Source organism: Saccopteryx leptura, chromosome 1 (assembly GCF_036850995.1).
Source record: "Saccopteryx leptura isolate mSacLep1 chromosome 1, mSacLep1_pri_phased_curated, whole genome shotgun sequence".
NCBI classification, from domain to species: domain Eukaryota; kingdom Metazoa; phylum Chordata; class Mammalia; order Chiroptera; family Emballonuridae; genus Saccopteryx; species Saccopteryx leptura.
The window spans coordinates 39,554,125-39,576,012 of NC_089503.1; the positions used below are offsets into that span (position 1 = coordinate 39,554,125).

A 21,888-nucleotide genomic window follows, 5' to 3' on the forward strand; every position below is an offset into this window, starting at 1 on the left:
TAGCAACAGAGGCTCAATTAAAATTCCAAGTATCAAAGTCAGAAAAAGCCCCAAGTGGAGATCGAACTTCATCCTGCATTTTAAACGTATGAAAACAGTCGGACACTTGACAATCATAACAAGTCCTTTTGGAGATGGACATTATTACCCTACAATCAATTCAAGATGTTTTACAATCCCTCTGCCAGGATGTGAAACCCCTATATACTTCATATAAAAAGCTGTTTATAAGCTGATAATACTCATTGCATTACAATGAATACACCCAACCCCTTTCCCCAACCTTATTATAATAATGCTTAAGCTCAATCAGGCACTTGACACACCTTCCTGCAGTGTGGGAGCCTGAGAACAAGATCCTCAGTGGTAAACTCTCCCAGAAACAATGCTAGCTAGTAACTGATATGCCAGAGGCAGCAGAGGAGGGAGGAGCAGGAGGGAAGGATTAACGCGGGATGCCTTGCTTCTGTTGTCACATCCAGAAATACCCTGGGTCCCTCCCTGCCACCACCTACTTCCTCAACGCACATATTCTCCACCAGGCAAACTCTTACTCATGCTTCAAGATCTAGGTTAAACGCCACTTTCTCTATAAAGCCTTCCTTGACTTTCCCTGAAAGAATTAGTGTCTTCCTTCTCTGTGTTTCAACAAGATTTATTTCCCCTTTTATTCATTCAATAAATACCGAATGGTGCCACGCACTGTTTAAAGTGCTGGCGATACAGCAGCGAACAGAACAACTGAAGTTTCGGCATTTGAATTGCCTAGCTAATGGAAGAGATGGGGAAAACAATGGCATAGATATTGCATAAGGTGACGACAAAGTCTATCAAACATAAAGCAGGGTAATGGGGCTATAGCATGGTGGGAGTGGGGGAGGGGCTGTTTTAGATAGAGTGATCAGAGGAAGTCTTCGCTAATAAGGTGTAAACATGCGAAAGGTTCGGGGCACATGCAGGAGTCTGCCTCACTATCTCCCCTCCTCTAGCCTAAAAATTAATTAATGAATAAATAAATACATAGAAGGACATCTGAATGGAGCGAGGAGTGACTTCTGCAGGAGAAGGAGTTGCTGAGACCAGGCAAATGATTGCCAAAGCCCTGGGCCAGTGGCAAGAGAGGGCTGGACAAGCATGGGAAACAGCAGAGGCCACTACAGCTGAGCTGAGTGACAATGTAGGAGGGACAGGAGAAGGGATCGGAGGGGCCTCAGGGGCCAGATCACATAGAGACGTGTAGCCATGGCGAAGCTTAGAGATTTTATACTGAATCCACAGGGATGCAATCAAAGGGTGCTGAGCAAAGGAGCAACACCAGCCCCTTCCACTACTCTTACCTGGCATTTGGTAACTGTTGATGAATCTAGCTACCCAAAGGCACATCTCAGTCTCCCTCCAACTAACATGGCACCTGGCTCGGGAAAGGTGTGTAATAACTGCTCAGAGAAGTAAAGAATAGAGCCCAACAGGAGATGCTGAACTGGCCAAGGAGGTCCCCGGGGACCCAGCACTGGCTCTCTTCCCCTCATCTTTCTCAGAAAGGGGCCAGCCTACTCGGTTCTGTCTGTGCCTGCAGCTACCTGACATCGGCCTTTATTCAGAAACAACCCTGTCCCTCAAGCATGGAAATAAGCCATTACTCTAGTCTTCCAAAAACAACAGAGCACCAAGAGTTGTGACAGAAAAAGGTTGCTCAAAATCTGTAGCCAGAATTCCTGAGCCATGAAAATGGCATTGAGGCCCTGGCCAGCTGGTTCAATGGATAGAGCGTCGGCCCAATATGCAAACATCCCAGGTTCAATTCCCAGTCAGGGCACACAGGAGAAGCACACATGCTTCTCTTCCTCTCCCTCTTCCCCTTCTCTCTCTCTTCCCCTCTCGCAGCAGTGGCTTTGTTGGTCTGAGCATCAGCCTCAAGCACTGAGGACAGCTCAGTGGATTCGAACATTAGCCCCAGATGGATTGCCAGGTGGATCCCAGTTCAAGGCACATGCAGGAGTCTATCTCACTAGCTCCCCTCCTCTCACTTAAAAAAAAAAAGAAATTAAATTTAATGGGGTGACATTGATCAATAAGAGCACATAGGTTTCAGTTAAACATCTCCATAGCATTTGAACTATTTATTCATTGTGTTGTGTGCTCATCACCCAAAGTCAAATCATTTTCCATCATTTGTCCCTCATTACTCCCCTCCCCCTCATGACCCTCCTCCTGATAACCACTTTACTTTTTTATTAGAATTCTCTAAAAGAATTTCACTGAACTTATTTTATGCATAAATATTAATGAAATTGTGACTTTTTACTAAAAAGTAAAGGTTAATGGCTTTTGCTGTTTTTCCATTTCTCAAACATTAGGCAATTCAAAATCTTGCATGCATATCTACAAGCGAGAGCAATTTGCCCAAAACATTATCCTCTATTGCTAAGATACTTCTTGTCTTTGATTCAAGTCAAAAGTCATCTGAACAGCTTCACTTCTTCTGACAAAGATTTAAGTTTTATTTAATTAGTGTGTTCTTGAAAAACCTCATTTCCTTGACACAAGACCCTTCCATTCATTTTCATTTCTATCTGAAAATTACTTTTGTGTGCACACTACAGTTTTTAAACTCTGCCTTGAAACTGTGTCTTCACTCTACCAGTGAAGATAAAAATAAAAACGACAAAACCCAGGTGCCAAGTGTCTTGTCTCCTAGCATTTGAAAACATTCTGGATGACACACAATTTTCAGCGTCTAGCTATTTCCTTCTTCAAGAGGAAGCCTCCATGCAGAAGTAAGTGATCCCACTCACCCACAAGCATTTCTCTTCTTCTATTACCCTGTTCGGCTAGCTGTCCTACATTTTAGTTAATTTCTTCAACTAAAAACTTGAACAAAGTGCATTCAGGAACTGCACTCTGTGACATGGACCACCCTACTCTGCTTCCCAGGGCACAGCACTCCTGGTCGCCTGAGCCAGAACCCTGAGCATGGTGCCCTTGACCCTCCCTCTCCACCCTCTAACATGGAACACAGAACCACAATCAGTTCACCGCACCTCCTAATTAGCTCTTACTCAGCTTCTCTCCACCATTACCCTACCTAGTCCAGGCCTCATTCCCTTAGCTAGAGTCCAGATTTCAGACAGCAGCAGCAACCTCCTAACTGGCCCCTGTCTCCCAATGGGCCCTCTCTATGCCATTCTCCACTAAGTAAACAGTGTGATCTTTCTAAAACACAAATCAAATCATGCAAAACCTTCGCTTACATCTCTTTCATGGTGCTTAATTGCCCTTGGAACAAAGTCTCACCCCCTGTGCATTGACTAGAAAGCCATTTATAATCAGGTCTCTTGCCTGATCGCTCCAGGTTCACTTCTGGCCCCTTATTCCCTACCTAGGCTCTTCTCACCCTTCAATAACACTGACATTTCCCTCAGTTTTTTAATGCACTGTGACCTCCCTCACCGCTCACTCCTTCACTCATGTTGCGTCCTCTTCCATTAACCTTCTCCTGGCTGATGTCTACTTATTCCCTTTTTGCCTAATGAGCATCACTTTCCATGGAAGGACTTTTCAACATCTTTGAAGCAAGGCAACACCCTACCCTGTGTTCCCTGTGTTCCTCCTATCGGGGCACCAACCATACGCTGTGGTGTTTCTCCAGCATGTATGCTTCCCAATTACAGCCCAGCATCTAGCACCATACAAGAGACTGGGTAGGTTTTAACGTCTCTTTTCTGATTATTGGTTAAAGGACCATACAGTGCAATTGAAGCACCATTTTAGATCTAAAGCCTCAACTTTGCTCCCTTCTTTACCAAATGTAAGCAGTTTCACAACAGGAGACATCTACTTTTTAAATAATGTAAGCCTTATACTATATCTCCTTGAGGAAGGAATTAAACTTCTAAATGTAAAAGATCCCGTCTCTGGAAATGTACTTTTCAATTAAATTTATCGGGGTGGCATTGGTTAGTAAAATTACATAGGTTTCAAGTGTGCAATCCTATGATACATATCTGTATATTGCATTGTGTGTTTAACACCCTAAGACAAACCTCCTTACTGTTAATCACCCAGAGGAGAAGTTCTTTCTTGGGCTGGCTTCATCAAACCAGAATTTCCTCCTCTTACTTCCCACCCTTCCTTCTGGTATTCTCCAATAAATTTTCTGACAGTACCAAATTATTTGCATATAAGCTTAAATAATCCATAATTAGGAAGGTAAACCTGCTGCTTAGAAGTTACCTAATGCAAGCCACTAAGACAACCCATCATTTTTGGATGATCTATAACAGACTCGTGATGTGAAAAACCTAATTATGATTTCAAATGGTAAGAAGGTCCACATGTCTTTTTTCAAGACTTCGGGAGAAATGAAGAAATACCGAAAGAAAAAGAGATACTGTAAGAAGACAAAAGAAGAAAGCACATGATATCTGATGAGTGCCTAGATAGATGAGAGGTGTGAGGACCCGTTCACCTAAGGACTCTTGTTAATTCCTCCCAATTACTCCAAGATGCGGTAATCAATACCTTCATTTTACTTGACACTTACACGGAGGGGAGGGAATTAAAAGCAACTGCAAAAGCTTATACTCTGGCAATTGATAAAGCCACAAACTAAACCCAAGTCTAGCTGGCATCAAAGTGGCAAACTTTTTCCTACAACAAGAACTCAGAACTGAAGAGTATCTTTTGAAATACAAAATTTTCATTTAAAGAAAAGCAATGCCTTCTTAGGAAGCCAAAAATCTCTTCATCTTCTCATAGATATGTTCCACAAAAAGCTCTTTCTTATACCCCTGGATTGCAGCTTCCCATCTAATTATGCTTAGATTTAATTTTATCTATAATTTAGAATAAAACTGAAAAACAGAAGATTTGCCATTCTATCTTATAGAGCTGCATATAATGCCAGAATGTTCAATTAGGTTTAATCTACGTTAATTAAGCTTTTGAGTTGTAACAAAGCCCTATATTAACACACTTGAATTACGAAAAATAAACATTGAATCTGCAATGTCATTAAGATAGTTCGGCAAGACAGATTCATCTTTGTTGCTCTTCCAATGTGCTCTATTTGTATTGCAAGAAAATCCATCAAATTAGAAATATAGATTAGAATAAGAGTGCCCATTCCATTACAGAAAAGAGACTATTTCAACTGCTACCCCTCGGAGCTCTTTTCAATCATCTTTATATTTAAGTTTTCCATTTTATTTTTGTCTACTCACTTAAGATATTCAAGGGGCCGCAATTGGCTCAGTTACCTAGGAAGTTTGCAAGTACTGCTGGGCCAAGAAGTTCACTCTGGTTTAAGGAATCACAGCTTCTCACATGATCCACCTCTGGCTGCTGGATCCCACCAGGTGTGAGAGATGTCTGCTTTTGCCTAAGGGAACTCGGTCACTAAATGAACTCTCCTACCATTAATTCAGTAATAGCCTCATCTGAGAATAGCCGGGAGCCCAGCAGATATTGGAAACAGTGATTTCCAAAACAGTAAGTGCAGTTTCTCTGGATGGCAGCTTTGGAAAAGGCAATTGGATGATTAAATCCCGAGGTGCATAGGACGGCTAGGAAGCGTTCAGATCCCGAATGCTGTTCCCATTGTGCTCATCAGCAAAAGTGCACTTGGACTGCATATTGAATACTACCATAAAGTCTGGGTGATGGACGTCATTTCCCTTATACGCCTGAACTAGAGAAAAGTGACTGTTGTTTATCTGGCCACTCCTCAGCATCCCGTTTTCCTTCAGCAGCAAATTTCAAAATTACCACCACCACATCCACCACTGCCACCACCATCCGGCCACCACCATCACTATGGCCACCATGGCCACCACGGCCACCACTGACACCACCATGCCAGCCCCCTCCATCACCACCAACACCACAGCCACCACGCCCACCACTGACACCACCATCCCAGCCCCCGCCATCACCACCAACACCACAGCCACCACGCCCACCACTGACACCACCATCCCAGCCCCCGCCATCACCACCAACACCACAGCCACCACGCCCACCACTGACACCACCATCCCAGCCCCCGCCATCACCACCAACACCACAGCCACCACGCCCACCACTGACACCACCATCCCAGCCCCCGCCATCACAACCAACACCACAGCCACCACACCCACCACTGACACCACTGACACCACCATCCCAGCCCCCGCCATCACAACCAACACCACAGCCACCACGCCCACCACTGACACCACCATGCCAGCCCCCTCCATCACCACCAACACCACAGCCATCACGGCCACCACTGACACCACCATGCCAGCCCCTGCCATCACCACCAACACCACAGCCACCACGGCCACCACTGACACCACCATCCCAGCCCCCGCCATCACCACCAACACCACAGCCACCACGCCCACCACTGACACCACCATGCCAGCCCCCGCCATCACCACCAACACCACAGCCATCACGGCCACCACTGACACCACCATGCCAGCCCCTGCCATCACCACCAACACCACAGCCATCACGGCCACCACTGACACCACCATGCCAGCCCCTGCCATCACCACCAACACCACAGCCACCACGGCCACCACTGACACCACCATCCCAGCCCCCGCCATCACCACCAACACCACAGCCACCACGGCCACCACTGACACCACCATCCCAGCCCCCGCCATCACCACCAACACCACAGCCACCACGGCCACCACTGACACCACCATCCCAGCCCCCGCCATCACCACCAACACCACAGCCACCACGGCCACCACTGACACCACCATCCCAGCCCCCGCCATCACCACCAACACCACAGCCACCACGGCCACCACTGAAAACACCATCCCAGCCCCTGCAATCACCACCAACACCACAGCTACCACTGCAACTGCCATCACTACCAACACCACTGCCATCACTACCAACACCATGGCTACCACTGCCACCACCGTCTCAGCCACCATCACTACCAACACCATGGCCACCGTCAAGGCTCTTTTTATTTCAATTTAAACTAAAATGCCTCTTTTTCATTGGGACTCTATTCTGTGCCAAGAATTATGCTAGGTGTTTGACAAATATTTCTAATCCTCACAAATATCTCAAAGTGTTACTTATTTCCTTCTCCAGACACCCACACCATTGCACCTGTCACTGTCCTCTGCAGCTTCTACCTGCAGCACATGCAGGGCGGAGTCTGTGCCTCAGACAACATATTCCATGCGGACCTTTGAAACTAGTCATGACTTTCTGAGCTGCACATACCAGAGATGGAGAAAATGAGTCATCTATGCACTCAATACTTATTTACTGAATACCTACTATGGGCCCACAAGTACTATGAGGAGAAACAATTATGTGACAAAGTCTCTTACCTATGCTACTCTTATGTATTTGGGCACAGACTAAAAAGGAAACATCCCAATCAAGAGAGAGACCGCCTGGCTACTTCAATATCCATGGTCCCTCATCCTTTGGCCACCACTAGACCACATTTGCCAGTATTGGTCAGTGAAATGCGATATAGGTAATGCATGACAGTCTGCCTGGCTCTTAAACCTATCCAAGGAAAATATGACAAGATTCTCACCACAGCAGACGCTAGCAATCTATCTCTCTCAGAATGTCATAATTCAAAATAAATACCCATTAGAAGCCAAATAACATAATTGAAAAATACTACATAAAAATTGTATCTGTATGTATCTATACACACAAGAACTACCCATTCTTTCAAAATGTGCCCACCAAAATTAAAATATTGAGCATGCTACATGGCCATCATTTCAGTAAAAATTCAATTTCAGAAAAAAAAAGATATTCAGCAAACTCAAAAGGCTAGGAGTCTTACAGCATATCTTTAGGTCCATAAATAAAACCAGAAGTCATCCATTAAGTATTTCTTAATTGAATCACTTTGAAATATTTAAACACTCCCCTAACTTGGATCAAAGAAGATGTCAAACTGAAATTTAAAACTAGAGAAGGTACAGAAAAAGAAAACATCATAGAGCAATATTAATGGGCTATTTTCAAAGCAATACTCACAAGAAAATATAGAGCACTCAGTGAACAGAAAATAATGAAAACAAATGAACATTCAAGAAGCTACTAAAAATACCAACAAGATGATTGAAACGGAGGTAAGAAGCAGAAATCAATGAATTTAAAATGAAAAACAGTAGCCTTGATCAATAAAACTAAAAACTGTTTCATTAAAAAACACCAATAGATTATACAATCCTATGATGAGCACAGACAAGAAAAAAAAGGAAATATATATATTTCACACTACATTTTTTTTTAAAGTGGTTACCAGGCCAGACCTGTGGTGGTGTAGTGGGTAAAAGCATCAACCTGGAATGCTGAGGTCGCCGGTTCAAAACCCCGGGCTTGCCTGATCAAGGCACATAAGGGAATTGATGCTTTCTGCTCCTCCTCCCTTCTCTCTCTCTGTCTCTGTCTCTCTCTCTCTCTCTCTCTCTCTCTCTGTCTCCTCTCTCTAAAATGAATAAATAAAATCTTTTAAAAAAAGTGGTTACCAGGGCAAGGGGGGGAGAGAGGGGCAGAAAGAGGGACAAATATATGGTGACATAAAATGATTTGATTTGGAGTGAGGGGCACACAATGCAATCAACAGTTCAAAAAAGAAAAAGATATAATGACAAATATAAAAATGTTATTAAGTAAAAAAATATGTCCAAATTCTTTGCTCCAAAAATGCAAACCTAATGAAATACATGATTGGACCAAATTTAGCTTGACCCAAAGAAGAGTTTAAAATTAATTAAATAGAATAAAGAAATAGAAAGTGAACATTTTCAATAATAAAAGATTTCCTAGTCTCCCCGAAATCAAATTATCAGCCCATAATATATTCATACTTATTCTATCAGAAACATTAACAAAAGAGGTATTCCCTACATATTTAAACCAGTCCAGATCATTAAAAGTTTTCAAAAAGCTTTGAATTAAATCACATACCCACCTCTGGAAAAAAAAAACCACAGTATCTCACTTACTAATGAGTTAAAATACTTGTGTTTAATGAGTTTAGCGTAAAATGTTTAGAATAATGCTTGGCATTTATCAGTACTCAAAATAATGTTAGTTACTACTGTTTTTACCCACGTACACATTTCTTCTCAAAACCATGGCAACTTCTCTGTGGACTGCTGTTCCTCCAATCCCTTATTCTTCCCCAATCAGCCTGTCAGATATCTACTCACTTTTTTCCTTATACAAGTCTCATCCTTCCTGAAGCCTTTCCACAATCCTGAGTAGGATTGACCACTATTACCTTTACTTCCTAATCACAAATTATTAGCATTGCATCTACAATACCTTATATTTATTTGTTCAGCTTCCCTACTAGCTTATTTGACCCTTAGAATAAAATTCTGTATTATTCCCCTTACTATTCCCACTGTCGAGCACAATCCTGCATATCAAATGCTTATTAAAGTTTATTGTTAAATATAACTACTTAACTTGCTTGATGACCTAAATAGGATGGACAGAATGTGGTTTCATATGAGCAAAGCCTACCAGAAGATAGAAGATAGAAGATTTATGCCCTTGGAGCATAAATAAGAAAGCCACCTGGTCCAAAGTAATTCTTAATGCAAAGTAAACTGACTGATGTGTTCAACAGAAACCAGGTCTCAGTTGGCTGAACGTTCTATCTAAATTCCACAGCATTCCGTGTAGCCCATTAGTTTTCTAAGTATATTTTCAAGAGTAGAGCTTTCTTACCTGTGCTCCAGTTCTCGAATGGACAGTATCACCCCCGTAGTCGACGGCTTTTGCTGTACTGTAGCCAAAAAGGTGAAGTCGCTCTTATTCCGGAACAGCTGGATTAACTTCTCGCTCACATGAGGGGCTGCATGGATCTCTCTCTCTAGATCTAGGAGTCAAGAAGGAAGAGTAGGAGAAACAGAGGGGGAAAGAGGAGAGGCGAGGAGAAGGAGAAGGGGGAGGGGGTGTTACACAAGGAAGAAGAGGACAGGGAATAGCAGAAGGAAGAGGAGAGAAGAGGCACAGTGAGAAACACCATGGCCAAAGGACCCAGGGTGTATTTTTCATTTTCCCCTCTTGTCAATACTTTTCATTTTCAGACACCATCCACCCACTCCAGGCAGCTGCATTCATTCAAGGCAACACCCAGAATTGCCATCTCTGCCACCGTGCCCACTTGTCACTTTGACAAGCTCACAATTGGCCAGTGATTTTCTCACGGAAGCTCTGGCAGGACACTGAGCAATCCGGCCTGCTGCAAGCAGATGAAGTTGCTGTAAATACAGTGAGAGGTGGTCTCATAAACAGGGTCCTAGCTTCAGAGAATCTGAGTCCAGCAGGATCCCAGTGCCAACTCCAAAAGCTCCAATTTCACTCTGTGTCCTCCCCAACACATCAAGACAAAGCTGTCCCTGTTTTATACCCTGCAAAGATTTTTTTAGCGCTAACAATATTCATGATCCTGCACATGCCCGGCATTTCTCTGTAAACAGGCAGTGGATGAGTTTCCTCCTGAAATATTAATAAAAGCTCAGGCCAGTGCAGTAGGCCTGGAGATGTGGGAGTCCAGCTAATCCTGCTCCCGGCCAGGACTCCCTCTCTGCAGCATCCGCACAATGAGATGCCTTCACCATTCATACTCAGACTCACCCCTGTTCCAATAAACTGGGCGTCATCTCCTCATTTTACACTACACTTCCTGACATCGGAAAGTGGGTACGGAGGGAGACACGTCAGAGAAAACTCCGCAGAGAATGACAAATGAACACCAAAGGCGGGTTTGGTGGGATTTCTCTCATTCCTGGACCGCATCCCCTGACTGTATAACTACTTGGTTATTTCACCAGGGCTGCAGGAGGGGCCTTGGAAGAACAAAGAACTTCAAAGGTTGCATTGCCCAAGCAACATCAGCCAGGTGCATGGACCCTAAAGAACCTTCTCCTAAAGATAGGCTTTTAACAAAAAGTAAAAATGAATCTTGAATTCTTGGCGTCAGCCTTTTCATCTGCAAAACGAGGGTGTGGACAAGTGATTTCTCAGGGTTTGAGCTTAACCTCCCATCATTCCACCAGTGGTTGTTTTCAGTTTGTAGCACAAAAAGGAACGCCACAGTCTACCATCTGCAGAAGTCAGGCTATGAAATGGCATGATGGTTGGTCTTCTCCCATGGAGGCACCCAATCCAGGAAGATCACTCTACCAGTATAAACTCACCTGGACAACATCTGCTTTTCTGTCCAAAAGAAGGCCTTCGCTACCATACTGTTAAGTGGCATGCGGTCAGCTTTGGTCAAGGGCTGAGATAAGAGAGAGCCCCTTAGAGAACACTTCTATTCCTTCTACAAAATCCAGCCAAAGATTGTCCAGGATGATGTTCAAAACCTCTTAACTGTATGAACAAATCACCTTGTAAACTACAAGTCATAAGCAGATGCTTGCTAGCATTCTTTTTATCACCACTGCTAGATAAAGATCTTCATGATAAATTTCAGCCGGAATTCAGTGCCAAAAAAACATTTGGCTCTTGAGGTTAACTTAGATGTTTACTTTTTGGTTTTTTTCCTTTCTACTGTTTCCTTCTTTAGTCACCAGTTAGGAACCCACTGATTGGCAGTAGCTCCTTAGGGAGCTCAGAGAACTCTGAAGCTTGGGCCCAGGGAAAAGAGGGCCAGAATGGATGAGCAATGTATGCTGGGAAGAGAGGTGTAAACACCATATGGGTTATGGGTGTTCTCATCCCGCACTCAATTCTTCCCAGGTGACAGCATCCAGCCCTATGACCAATGACCCCCAAATTTACATCTGCAACCTCAACCTCTCCTCTGAGCAACAGTCATATATTCAGTAGTCTTCTTAGTATCTCCATATGAATGTCTAATAAGCATTTCAAATTGAATATGGTCTCTACCCCAACCCTCTAAAAGAACTTTCTCCTTAAGTTCCCAGTTTTAGTGAATGGAACCACTCAGTTTCTCAAGCCAATAATAATAATAATAATAATAATAATAATAATAATAATAATTGTCCTTGATTCTTCCCTTTCCTCTACCCTCCATATCAAATCCAAGAGCAAATCCTGAGGACTCCCGTGTCTGGAATCTGTTTACTTCTTCCCAAATCTACGCTTCAAACTCTAGTCCACCCTGCCATCACCTCTCCCTAGGACACCTCCAACAGCTCCCTAACTGTATCCCTGCTTCCATAAAACCTTCTCTTCTCCACTCTCTGCACAGCAGCCAACGAGCTCTCTTAAAATGTATAACTCAGAATCATTTCAGCTACCTGCTAAAAACCATGTAATGGTTTCCATTTGCTCCCGGGATAAAATCTAGGCTCTTTAGCATGTCCTACATGGTAACATGCAAATTGGCCCTTGCCTACCTCCCCCACTCTACATCATACTCTTCTTGGTTGTGGAGGCACTCCCCAAGCCCACTCCTCCCTCAGGGTCTTTGTCCTCTCCCTCCGCCCAGTGCTCTCCTCCCACCGTGTGCAGGCCTGGCCCCTCCCCCTTCAGCTCTCACTATACACACAACGTCTCGGTCAGTTCCTCCAAAGCCCATTCTCCATAAATGTTTAACACACTCTGGTTATTCTCTCCATATCACTCATCATAGGTATTGTGATCGGTTTATTATTTCCTTATATCATAATCTGATTTCCTGTTTCTTACAGCATCTTCTTTCTTTCCCCACTAGACGGTAAGCTCCATGGGGGCAGGCATGTTTATTTATTCGCTGTTGTAGCTATAGTTCCTAGTATCTGGCAGAAAAACAGGTATCTAATGAAGACTTATTGAATTAATTTATTTCCCATTTATTCTTGTGATTTACTGAATATATAGTTACTTCAAGTAACCTCAAATATTAGTCAAGTTATAGGGATATGGTTTGGAAAACCAGGAGATAAATGGGTACTTCGCAAGTGCCAGCAGCTACAGAACTAAAGAGAATGATATTCAGTGCCGATGCAGCCCCTCGTCTTTACAGGATACCCCCCAACTTGGTGGTTTAATCCAACCCCAGCACACTTCCGCTCACCCGACCCTCCTAGAACATAGAGTATTTCTTTTGCCAGCTTTTCTTATTTCTCTTTGTAAATGATTGGCACGTTGAAGTAAAGACTCCATTAGCACTCACCAGAGTGAAATGTAAAAAACATCTATTTTGATACATTGAGACTTTATTGCATTCTCATTTTCGGGAAAACCTTTGGAGTAAATGTTTACCATAATTTAGCCACTAAAAGAACATAGGAAAGTAATCCCACTTCTTCTTACAATAAAGAGGCAAGAAAACTGAACCAGGTGTCAGGGACTGAAGACTACTCTGAGGTGAGCAGACACCTCACTGTGCCCCCAGCGGAAGACAAGTCACCTCCCTAGCCTCACCCTCCACACCGGCTAACTGAGAGGACGACTGCCGTGGTCTCCCAAGTTCTTGCCTAGTCTCACCATTTGTTTGCTAATCACTTTAACCCTGCATGGCAAAATAGGGTACTGAGCTTATTTTCCCACCTATTATAACACCCAGATTTTACAATTTTTCTCCTCTACTGATTTTCCAGATCAACATAAATCTAAAGTTGTCAATTACTGAAAATAGTGATACTTCGCCTACTTTGCAGTAGCCTGCTTTTTTCCTGGAGTTAAAAGAGCAACCAACTGAGAACCTATAGTGAGCATTATACTTCCATATTCACCCACTCTGATGCATGTTTGCTGTAGCTTAAATATTCAATTCTGCTAAAGAGAACAAGAAAAACAAGCAGGATGGATAAAGCTCACAGGACATGTTAAATATAGATAGCAAGTTAGAAACCTGTGAAACGTGTTAAACAGAGATGGAATAAATGGAACGTAAGTGTGTTAAACACAGATAAAAAGGACTGAATAAGAGTGTTACTTATAAATAGAAAGGGGTGGGAGGACCGAGTCATAACGTACAAATTATGCCACCTTCAGAATGACAGCTATGTCATCCCTAAATCCAACACCCATCTCTGACACCCATTCCATTCCCATTGTGGCCTCACATGTACTCTCTGAGAGATGCTAAATAAAACCCATCACTGATCCCCGAATTAACTGGTGAACTACAGCTGTAGACAGATGTACTCACCCAAGTCTCACTAATAGAGAAAGCACGTAGGCTCCAGGCACCTCCCATCTGCTGAACCCCACCCTTTTTTTTTCTTTATTTTCTCCCTACAGATCCCATAAGCTGACCCAGTCAGTTGCAACCTGTTGAGCAAATCAATTTGTAAAATTTACATTTTTTGAGTCTGCTCACTTTTATTGATAAAAAATGACGCTGGGCAGCCACACGTGTGTGCTTGCCCTCAGAGCAGGGCAGTTGCCTGCAAATTGCAGATTGCATTCCTGCTTGGGAGGGGCCATCGTTTTGTTCATGTTTGCTGGCAGAGGGGTCTTTGTGGGCCCACCTAGTTTTGCAAGGAGAGCAGAGAGAATGCAGAGTGTTGAAGAAGAAGCCAGGTTTGCAGAAGAGAAGAAGGTGTGCATGCGGAACCAGAGCTGAGGGGCTTAGCAAGCTCCACTGAGACTGGTAGGGCCTTTGATTCTAGGAGGAGCCAGAGAAGATTCTCCTGGTTGTGGAACCAGAGAATGCATCGGGGCTTTGGGAGCCCTGAATGAAAGGGAAGTGTTTTCCCTGCCTGTTTGCTCATCGGCCAGTGCAAGACTTTAATAAAGAAATGACCCACCATTTTTTGGCTCCACAATTTCTTTACCATCTGCCTGAATCCAGTAAGAACCTGCATGGCCATGACAGCAGTGGTGTAAAGCCAGTAGTTGCTGCCATCATGGCCATTCACATGCAGGTTCCCATTAGATTTGGGCAGATGGTAAAGAAACACTGGAGGCAAAAGATGATGGGCCATTCCTTTATTCTAGCCTCACACCGGCAGGTGGGTAAAAACACACAGGGCTCTAAAACCCTGACACATTCTCCAGTTCCACAACTAGGAGAATCTTCTCTGGTTGTTCCTAGAATCAAAGGCCTCCACCAGTTTCAGTCACCTCTGGTTCCCCATCTGCACACTTTCTACTTTCTCCTCTCTGCACAAACTGGCTTCTCCTTCAGCACCCTGCCATCTTGGCTTCCTTCTCTTTCTCCTTCTGCTTCTTCACAAACTTTTCTTGGTGTGAAAACCCCTCCTCCATCGACATTAGCATAACAATGGCCCTTCCCAAGCAGGAAGGTAATTAGCAATTTCACCGATCACATACCTGGCGCTGCTGCCCAGCGCCATTTCTAACAACAAAAGTGAGCAAACTCAAAAACCATATTTTACAAACTCATTTGCCCAACAAGGGGCCTCTGGCCTTACACAACCTATGAACCAGTACTCAGAAATGCTTTTCTGGTATGTGGTTTGTCTTAGGTAGATGGGAAGAGATTTCTTTTAATTCAGAAAGTAAATTGCTATCTGTACTGTACCCCCTTTTTTTATAACCTTGGCTCCAGCTCCAGTTCATGTAACTACAGCCTCAGCTACAAGACTGATAGGACAGAGAGAGAGACTGAATATGTGACAACCAATAACCCAGGAATCCAGTGGGGCCTCCTATCCTCCCCCACCCCCACTCGTACCCTATACTAAGGGCATCATCCTACTCCATCTCTTTCCCTTGCTTCCTCCTGGAAACTTTCAATTGATTTAGCAAGCATGTGATCCAAGCATCTGAATTTGGTCTGTTTGTGAGCCTTTCTGTTTTGTGACTTCCGGGGCTGCACTTGAAGGCTACCGTACCATCGTAGTAATTTCCCCACATAACCACCACTTAGGGTAAACAGTTTACATTTCTAAAAAGAAAATAAAAAGAATGTAGGTCCAAATACTCAGAGGTTTTGCATAATCTAGTTAAGAAGTGCTAACTCAGCAGCAAGGGTTGAGTGCTTTCTCTTTCCTAGGATGGACCAGCTCTACCTAGTCATTTTTAAAGAAACACTAAAGAAGCTACTGTGATGAATACGCATCAGTAAAAAAGTGTTGAAGAAGGAAGGAGATTAGAGAGTAGAGACGAAGAGAAATTAAATAATGGTACTCACACTCTTCTCTAATATACAAGCAACTTCATTTCCCTTTTCCCTTTTCCCTGACTCCTAGGGTGAGAAGTGTGGGGATTTTCACTGTCAGCAAATAAACACCTGTGTTTCCTTTGTGCCAGGCACTGTACTGAGCACCAGGGAAAGGAAAATAAAAAGAATTTCTGCCTTCAAGGATAGCTCTATACGCAAGACAGTCACCTAGGGACAACAGGTAGCATAGGGCAATGCACAAAGGAAGGACTGGACTCATGTGGGCAGGAAATGACATCGATGGAGGATGTATCTTTGAACTTGAGTCAAAAAAGATGAATAAGCATTTACCAAGTAGGAGAGAGAAGGAGAAGAGGGCATTTGTCGCAGGATCACTGTGCAAATGTGAACACCCACTTGTTTCCCATTACCCTTGCTTTTTTCTTTCCCTGCAAGCATCTCTCACTAAAAGTCCAGCAGGAAAGCACCTACTGAAGGGGACACACTAACAGTTGGTGAATTAAACAAGCAAAAACAGCAGCAACTGACCTGACTAGGTAGTGGCTCAGTGGATAGAGTGTCAGCCTGGGATAATGACACTGAGGACCCAGGTTCAAAACCCCAAGGTGGCAGCCTTGAGCATGGGCTCATCTGGTATGAGCATGGGCTTACCACCTTGAGTGCAGGGTTGCAGGCCTGAACATGGGATCATAGATATGTTTGCTGGCTGGAAGCCCAAGGTCGCTGGCTTGAGCAAGGGATCACTGGCTCAGCTGGGGCCCTGCCCCAGGTCAAGGCACATATGAGAAAGCAACCAATGAATAATTAAAGTGTCACAAGGAAGGAAGGGAGGGAGGGAAGAAGGGAAGGGAGGGAGGGGAGAAGGGAGGGAAAAAAGGAGGGAAGGAGGGAAGGTGGGAAGGGAGGGAGGGAGGGAAGGAGGGAGGATGGGGAGGGGGGAGGGAGGAGAGAAGAAGGGAAGAAAGGAAGGAAGGAAGGATGGAAGGAAGGAAGGAAGGAAGGAAGGAAGGAAGGAAGGAAGGAAGGAAGGAAGGAAGGAAGGAAGGGAGAGAGGGAGGGAGGGAGGGAGGGAGGGAGGGAGGGAGGGAGGGAGGGAGGGAAGGAGGGAGGGAGGAAGGGAGGGAGGGAACAGCAGCAGCCAGAAACATGACTAAACAAACATACCAGGGCAGCCCACCTCACCCTTGACTGATGGAGAATCCAGGCAACATCTTAGTAATTATAACACATTAACACCAAGCACCTCAACACACAGCAGAATCCTGACACAGGGCATGGCACGTGCTTCTAGCCTGAGTCCCTAGTATAGTATACTCATGCTAAGACTGGCTCCAAAGGGTAAAGCAACATTTGTTCATTTGAAATAGCTGTTGGCTTTTCATTCCTGAATACAGAAGAAATATGCCCATTCAGAACTGCCAACAGTCCATGGGACAAAACCTATTGTCAAGAAGGAGGGGGACATGTGTCCCACTGTTAAGTCCTGCAGCCCTTCATTGAGAATGTCAGATGTTATTGATCCAAGCAGCTTTCAAAGAAGCATAAATCACAATTAGAAAGTAGGGGGAGGGGCCACCAGGAGACTCCCACTTAATGTGCAGCACTTCCTAGCTCCACTAACAAGTTCACAATAACATCCCATTCAACCTCCATTAGCTCCAGCGGCCAGAATGATAAAATTCAAATGTGTGTGGCTTGTTATGGTACCAAGTGCAAGGCTAACTGCTTTGCACATATCATCTCACTCACAGTACTTTATTATTTTTCCTATTTTATAGACAAAAAAAAAAAAAAAAAAGAGCTAATTAAGGCTTACAGAATTTAAGTGATTTTCTGAAAGACACTGGGCTAGGAGGCCATGGTGCTGAGAGTCCAACATGGTGGGCCAGTTCCACCCACTGCAGTCCTCCCTGTGCTGCCTCTGCTAGTCCCCAGTGTGTGTCATCTCTGTGCCCGAGGCATGAGAAAGGAATAATCACCATTATATATACCCAGTGCCCAATACACTATATTCACTTACGAAATATTTATTACAACCTCTATGGGCTAAATATATATCAACATCCCCCCATTTTACAGGTGAAGAAACAGAGACCCCGAGAAGTTTTTATGGCTTACCCAGGCTTACGGCAAGTGAAGGGAGACAAAACTGACTTTCCTGCGACACCGCCTGGCACTGACCTGGCGCCCCACCTGGGTTCTCATCCTCTCGTCTCTCCGCGTGCCCAGCCCCCTTGTGTTCCCACGCTCCAGCCACACAAGCCACCCCCCCTTCTTCCCGGGGCCGTGTTCCTCCCACCCTGGTGCAGTCGCATCTGCAGCGTCCTCTCTCTTCTTTCCCTCTCCTTTGGGTGCCTGCTTAATTGTAACCCCTTCGGGCCAGCTTTCTCTGACCACAGCTTGGGGTTTTCCAAACTTTTTCATTATATTTTCATAATCATCAAGGTTTCGTGGATGTAATCATTTTATGAATGGCCACCATGCCCACGGGACTGGAAATTCCCTGAGGAATGGTTGACCAACACGTCCCCCCACACTGCATGCCACCTGGAACGAGGCGGCGCTTCACCAGAGGTATATATATTGCATTCGTAACTAATACAGCTTGACTCCAAAGTCTGGAACACAATATAGCAAAAGAGGTTTACCAAAGGCACGCAACTATAACCCCAACTGGTTGAGGAAAAAACACGTTAAAATAATGAGCTGCCTAAGGAATAATAAAGCCAGCTGAGCACCCCCAATTCCTCCATTAGGAGACTAAAGCTAAGAAATCCTGTGACACATAATATTAATCAATATTTTTTATAATTACTATGTGACTCAATCAAAGGAGATTCTGGCGCCCCATAATTTCACTAATTAGACAGGCGTGGCGAGGCAGTTGAGCTCTTCTTAGACACAAGTGAAATGCAGTATGGGAAAATCAACACTTCCCCATCACTAAGAAATTAGCAAACGGTAACCGCTCAGTCTCTCTAGGCTGCCTCCCAACACCTGCACTGCAATCCACCAGCAATCAAGTCTCCCCTTTAATCCTCAACCCTGCATCCCCTGCCAGCTGGCCGCCTGTGAATAAAGAGCGAGCACCAAGCCAGGCGCCGGTCTACCTGAGTCACAGGGCAGGGGAACAAAAAGGAAAAGGCTGCTGAAAAGATTCAATATGATGAAGACTGCATCGCACAGGTACAAACGTCCAGGTATGAGACACATAAGTGTTTGGGATATCAGGTCTAACATGGTGCCTGGAGTTAACAACGCTGTATTGAGTATCTGAAAGTTGCTAAGAGAGCAGATGCATCACTACCTCTCAGCCCTGCCCATCTGTCTCAGCCCGACCTGTGTTTGAACACCTCACCGCCATATGAACTCTGGGAGACCGTGGGTAACTTGAGCTTCCTTCCTGCACTCTTAGGTAGCCTCCTCTTAACATCGTTGTAATACCACCCGCCTTGTAGGGTTCGGCAAGGAGTAATGAAAGGGTATGTGGAACATGACCAGTACACAGCTGGTGCCCAATAACTACTTCCCCTCCCCCAGCCTCTCTCAGGACATTTCTGAGAAGCTTTGCAAAGAAGGCTCAGAAATCTATACCCTAGTGTGAGCTTTAACATTTGCCGATGTGTTCTCACACAGAGTGACATTTCCTGGTCATAATAACCCAACGGGCAGGTGTGAATAGCCTCCCTTTAAAGATAAGAAATCTCTGGCTCAGAGAAAATAAGTGACTTGCCCAAGAGCACCTCCAACAAGTAGCAGAGACATACCTTCTGACTCAAATTTTGCAGCTCTTTTTATACAGTATATTTCTGCATGTCTTCCCTTATCCTTAAACAAGAAATAGTCATTGAACCTGTCCAGTCTCTTCCACTCCAATGCCAGGTCTCCCCTACCTCAGGGACACCCCTCCTCCAGGACCCTAAACTCATCCATGGATTGACGTATAATATCTAGCCTGATTAAACCTCTGAAGCAGCGGGATGACCTAATTATAATTAATTCCCTTTTGTGCACAGTCCTAATTCTCAGGCATGAAAGAGATATTTTAAATGTTGTATTTGGCCTTGACCTTGCCCATCGACTCAAATTCAATAATAAACAGTAGGGTATCCCGTTAACCGCCAAGCTCTCTAACGTACGATTATTCATTATAAATCATTTTTACATGTTGCCTCAAATGTCATGTTTCAAGAATGAAAATCTGCCTGCATGGGAATGCACACTGAAATGATTTTAATATGCAAACCTCCTACAGAGATGATGTCTCATTTTAATTATTGTTTCGGTTTAATAGGTTTTCATTAAATTAGAGGATGGAGCAATTACTAGGGTGAACAACTAATGTTTCGAAGGTAAGCTCCCATGGTTTGTGGGCAACCACAGTCGTGGCAGAGAAGCAGAAGGCGCCACCCTTCGGGGTAAGACTGTCTTCAGCCCGATAGAAAACAGCGCTGGCTACCTGCAAACAGTTCAAGCGTGTGGTTAACTTGGGGAGTCCTAATTACATAACTTTTCTCTCTGGAATCTGGGCTCCCCTCTCATTGGACAGAAAATGCTCCTCAAAACCCACCACCTGCAAAGCTCGATGTCAAACCACAGAAAAAATGCTCCTGATGAAATCGTCTTCCCTCTCACATGCAAGTAATTTAGTTGGTTTAGTTAGTGGATTAATGTCTGGCTCTCCACCCCTGGGAAATTGGTTCAACTTCAACACAGGCTGCAGTGACCAAAATCGTATTAATTAGCCAACTGTCAAAGGCTCTCAATGAGAAATTACTTCAGTGGCTGCGGCAATATCTTACCCTAGAAACTGCACAAATTTGGCTCTTGGGGACCAAGAGGGCAGCATTACATCTCAGACAGAGGCGAAGGAATGAATGAGAACTAGGGAATGAGGGGAGGACGGGAGGTAAAATCTGCCTTATTGGAGTCCCAGCAGTCAGAGCTGAGGGGCAATGCTCAGTACTAGGAGGGCCTGGGGCTCTGCACTGCAGAAGTCTGCACCTGGAGAGATGGAGGGGGGTTGGCACGCCTCGAACGGGCAATTTCTTTCTCTCCAAATGAGCTGAGGGAGGAAAAGAGGGCAGCTAGAGGAGATCTTTCCAGAAATAACTAGCCTATTAGGTTAGGGCAGACCTGGTCACTAGGAATGCCAAGAAAGTGTTGTGGGAACCTCTCACTGCTCTAGGAAGGGGGAAAAAATTCTTTCCACAACAGAGAGAAATCACAAAGCAGCATCAGTCCCAGGTACCTGGGCAGGAACTAAGTGGTGAAGAAGGTACCGTCTCTGCTCACCGCCATCCATCCCCAGGCCAATACTAACCACACACCGGCCATGGCCGCTGGAACTAAGTGGTGAAGAAGGTACCGTCTCTGCTCACCACTCTCCATCCCCAGGCTGATACTAACCACACACCGGCCATGGCCGCTGGAAAAGGCTCTTTTCTCTCACATTGCAAGTATTCTGAGTATTTCTAACAGGAATAATAACTGGAACTCCTCAATGCAATGCTTTCTTTGCAGCTCCTTTAGATCCACTGTCCTAAAAAGCACATCGTCTGCTCTTAGATCACGTGTATTAATCTAATTACATGCCTTGTTAGCTTATTAGTTCCAGAGTCACTCCTGGGGAGGTCTCCCTAGCTATCCATCTATCTGTGTTGGCCAGAGGGTGTCTGTACTCTCAGACAGAAACTGCAATTATTGGTCTTTCAACACTGTGCTGAGCAGGGACAGCAAAGCTTTCTGGATACCTGAAACTCCAGGCTGTGAGTGGAAGCTGCTAGAAAGGTGTGTATCCATCCAGAGAAGGAGCTATGGGTGTGGTTTCT

At 44.5% G+C, this 21,888-nt stretch overlaps 1 protein-coding gene across 2 annotated transcripts in view; it reads right to left on the reverse strand.

Annotated features, from left to right (window-relative positions):
- Positions 1 to 21,888, reverse strand: part of NELL1 (neural EGFL like 1) — an 845,221-nt gene that overhangs the window by 761,142 nt on the left and 62,191 nt on the right. For both annotated transcript variants that reach the window (XM_066364424.1, XM_066364414.1), the window contains exon 3: positions 9,736 to 9,886. In XM_066364424.1, the coding sequence (XP_066220521.1) occupies positions 9,736 to 9,886 (151 nt within the window). The remainder of the gene's footprint in view (positions 1 to 9,735; positions 9,887 to 21,888) is intronic.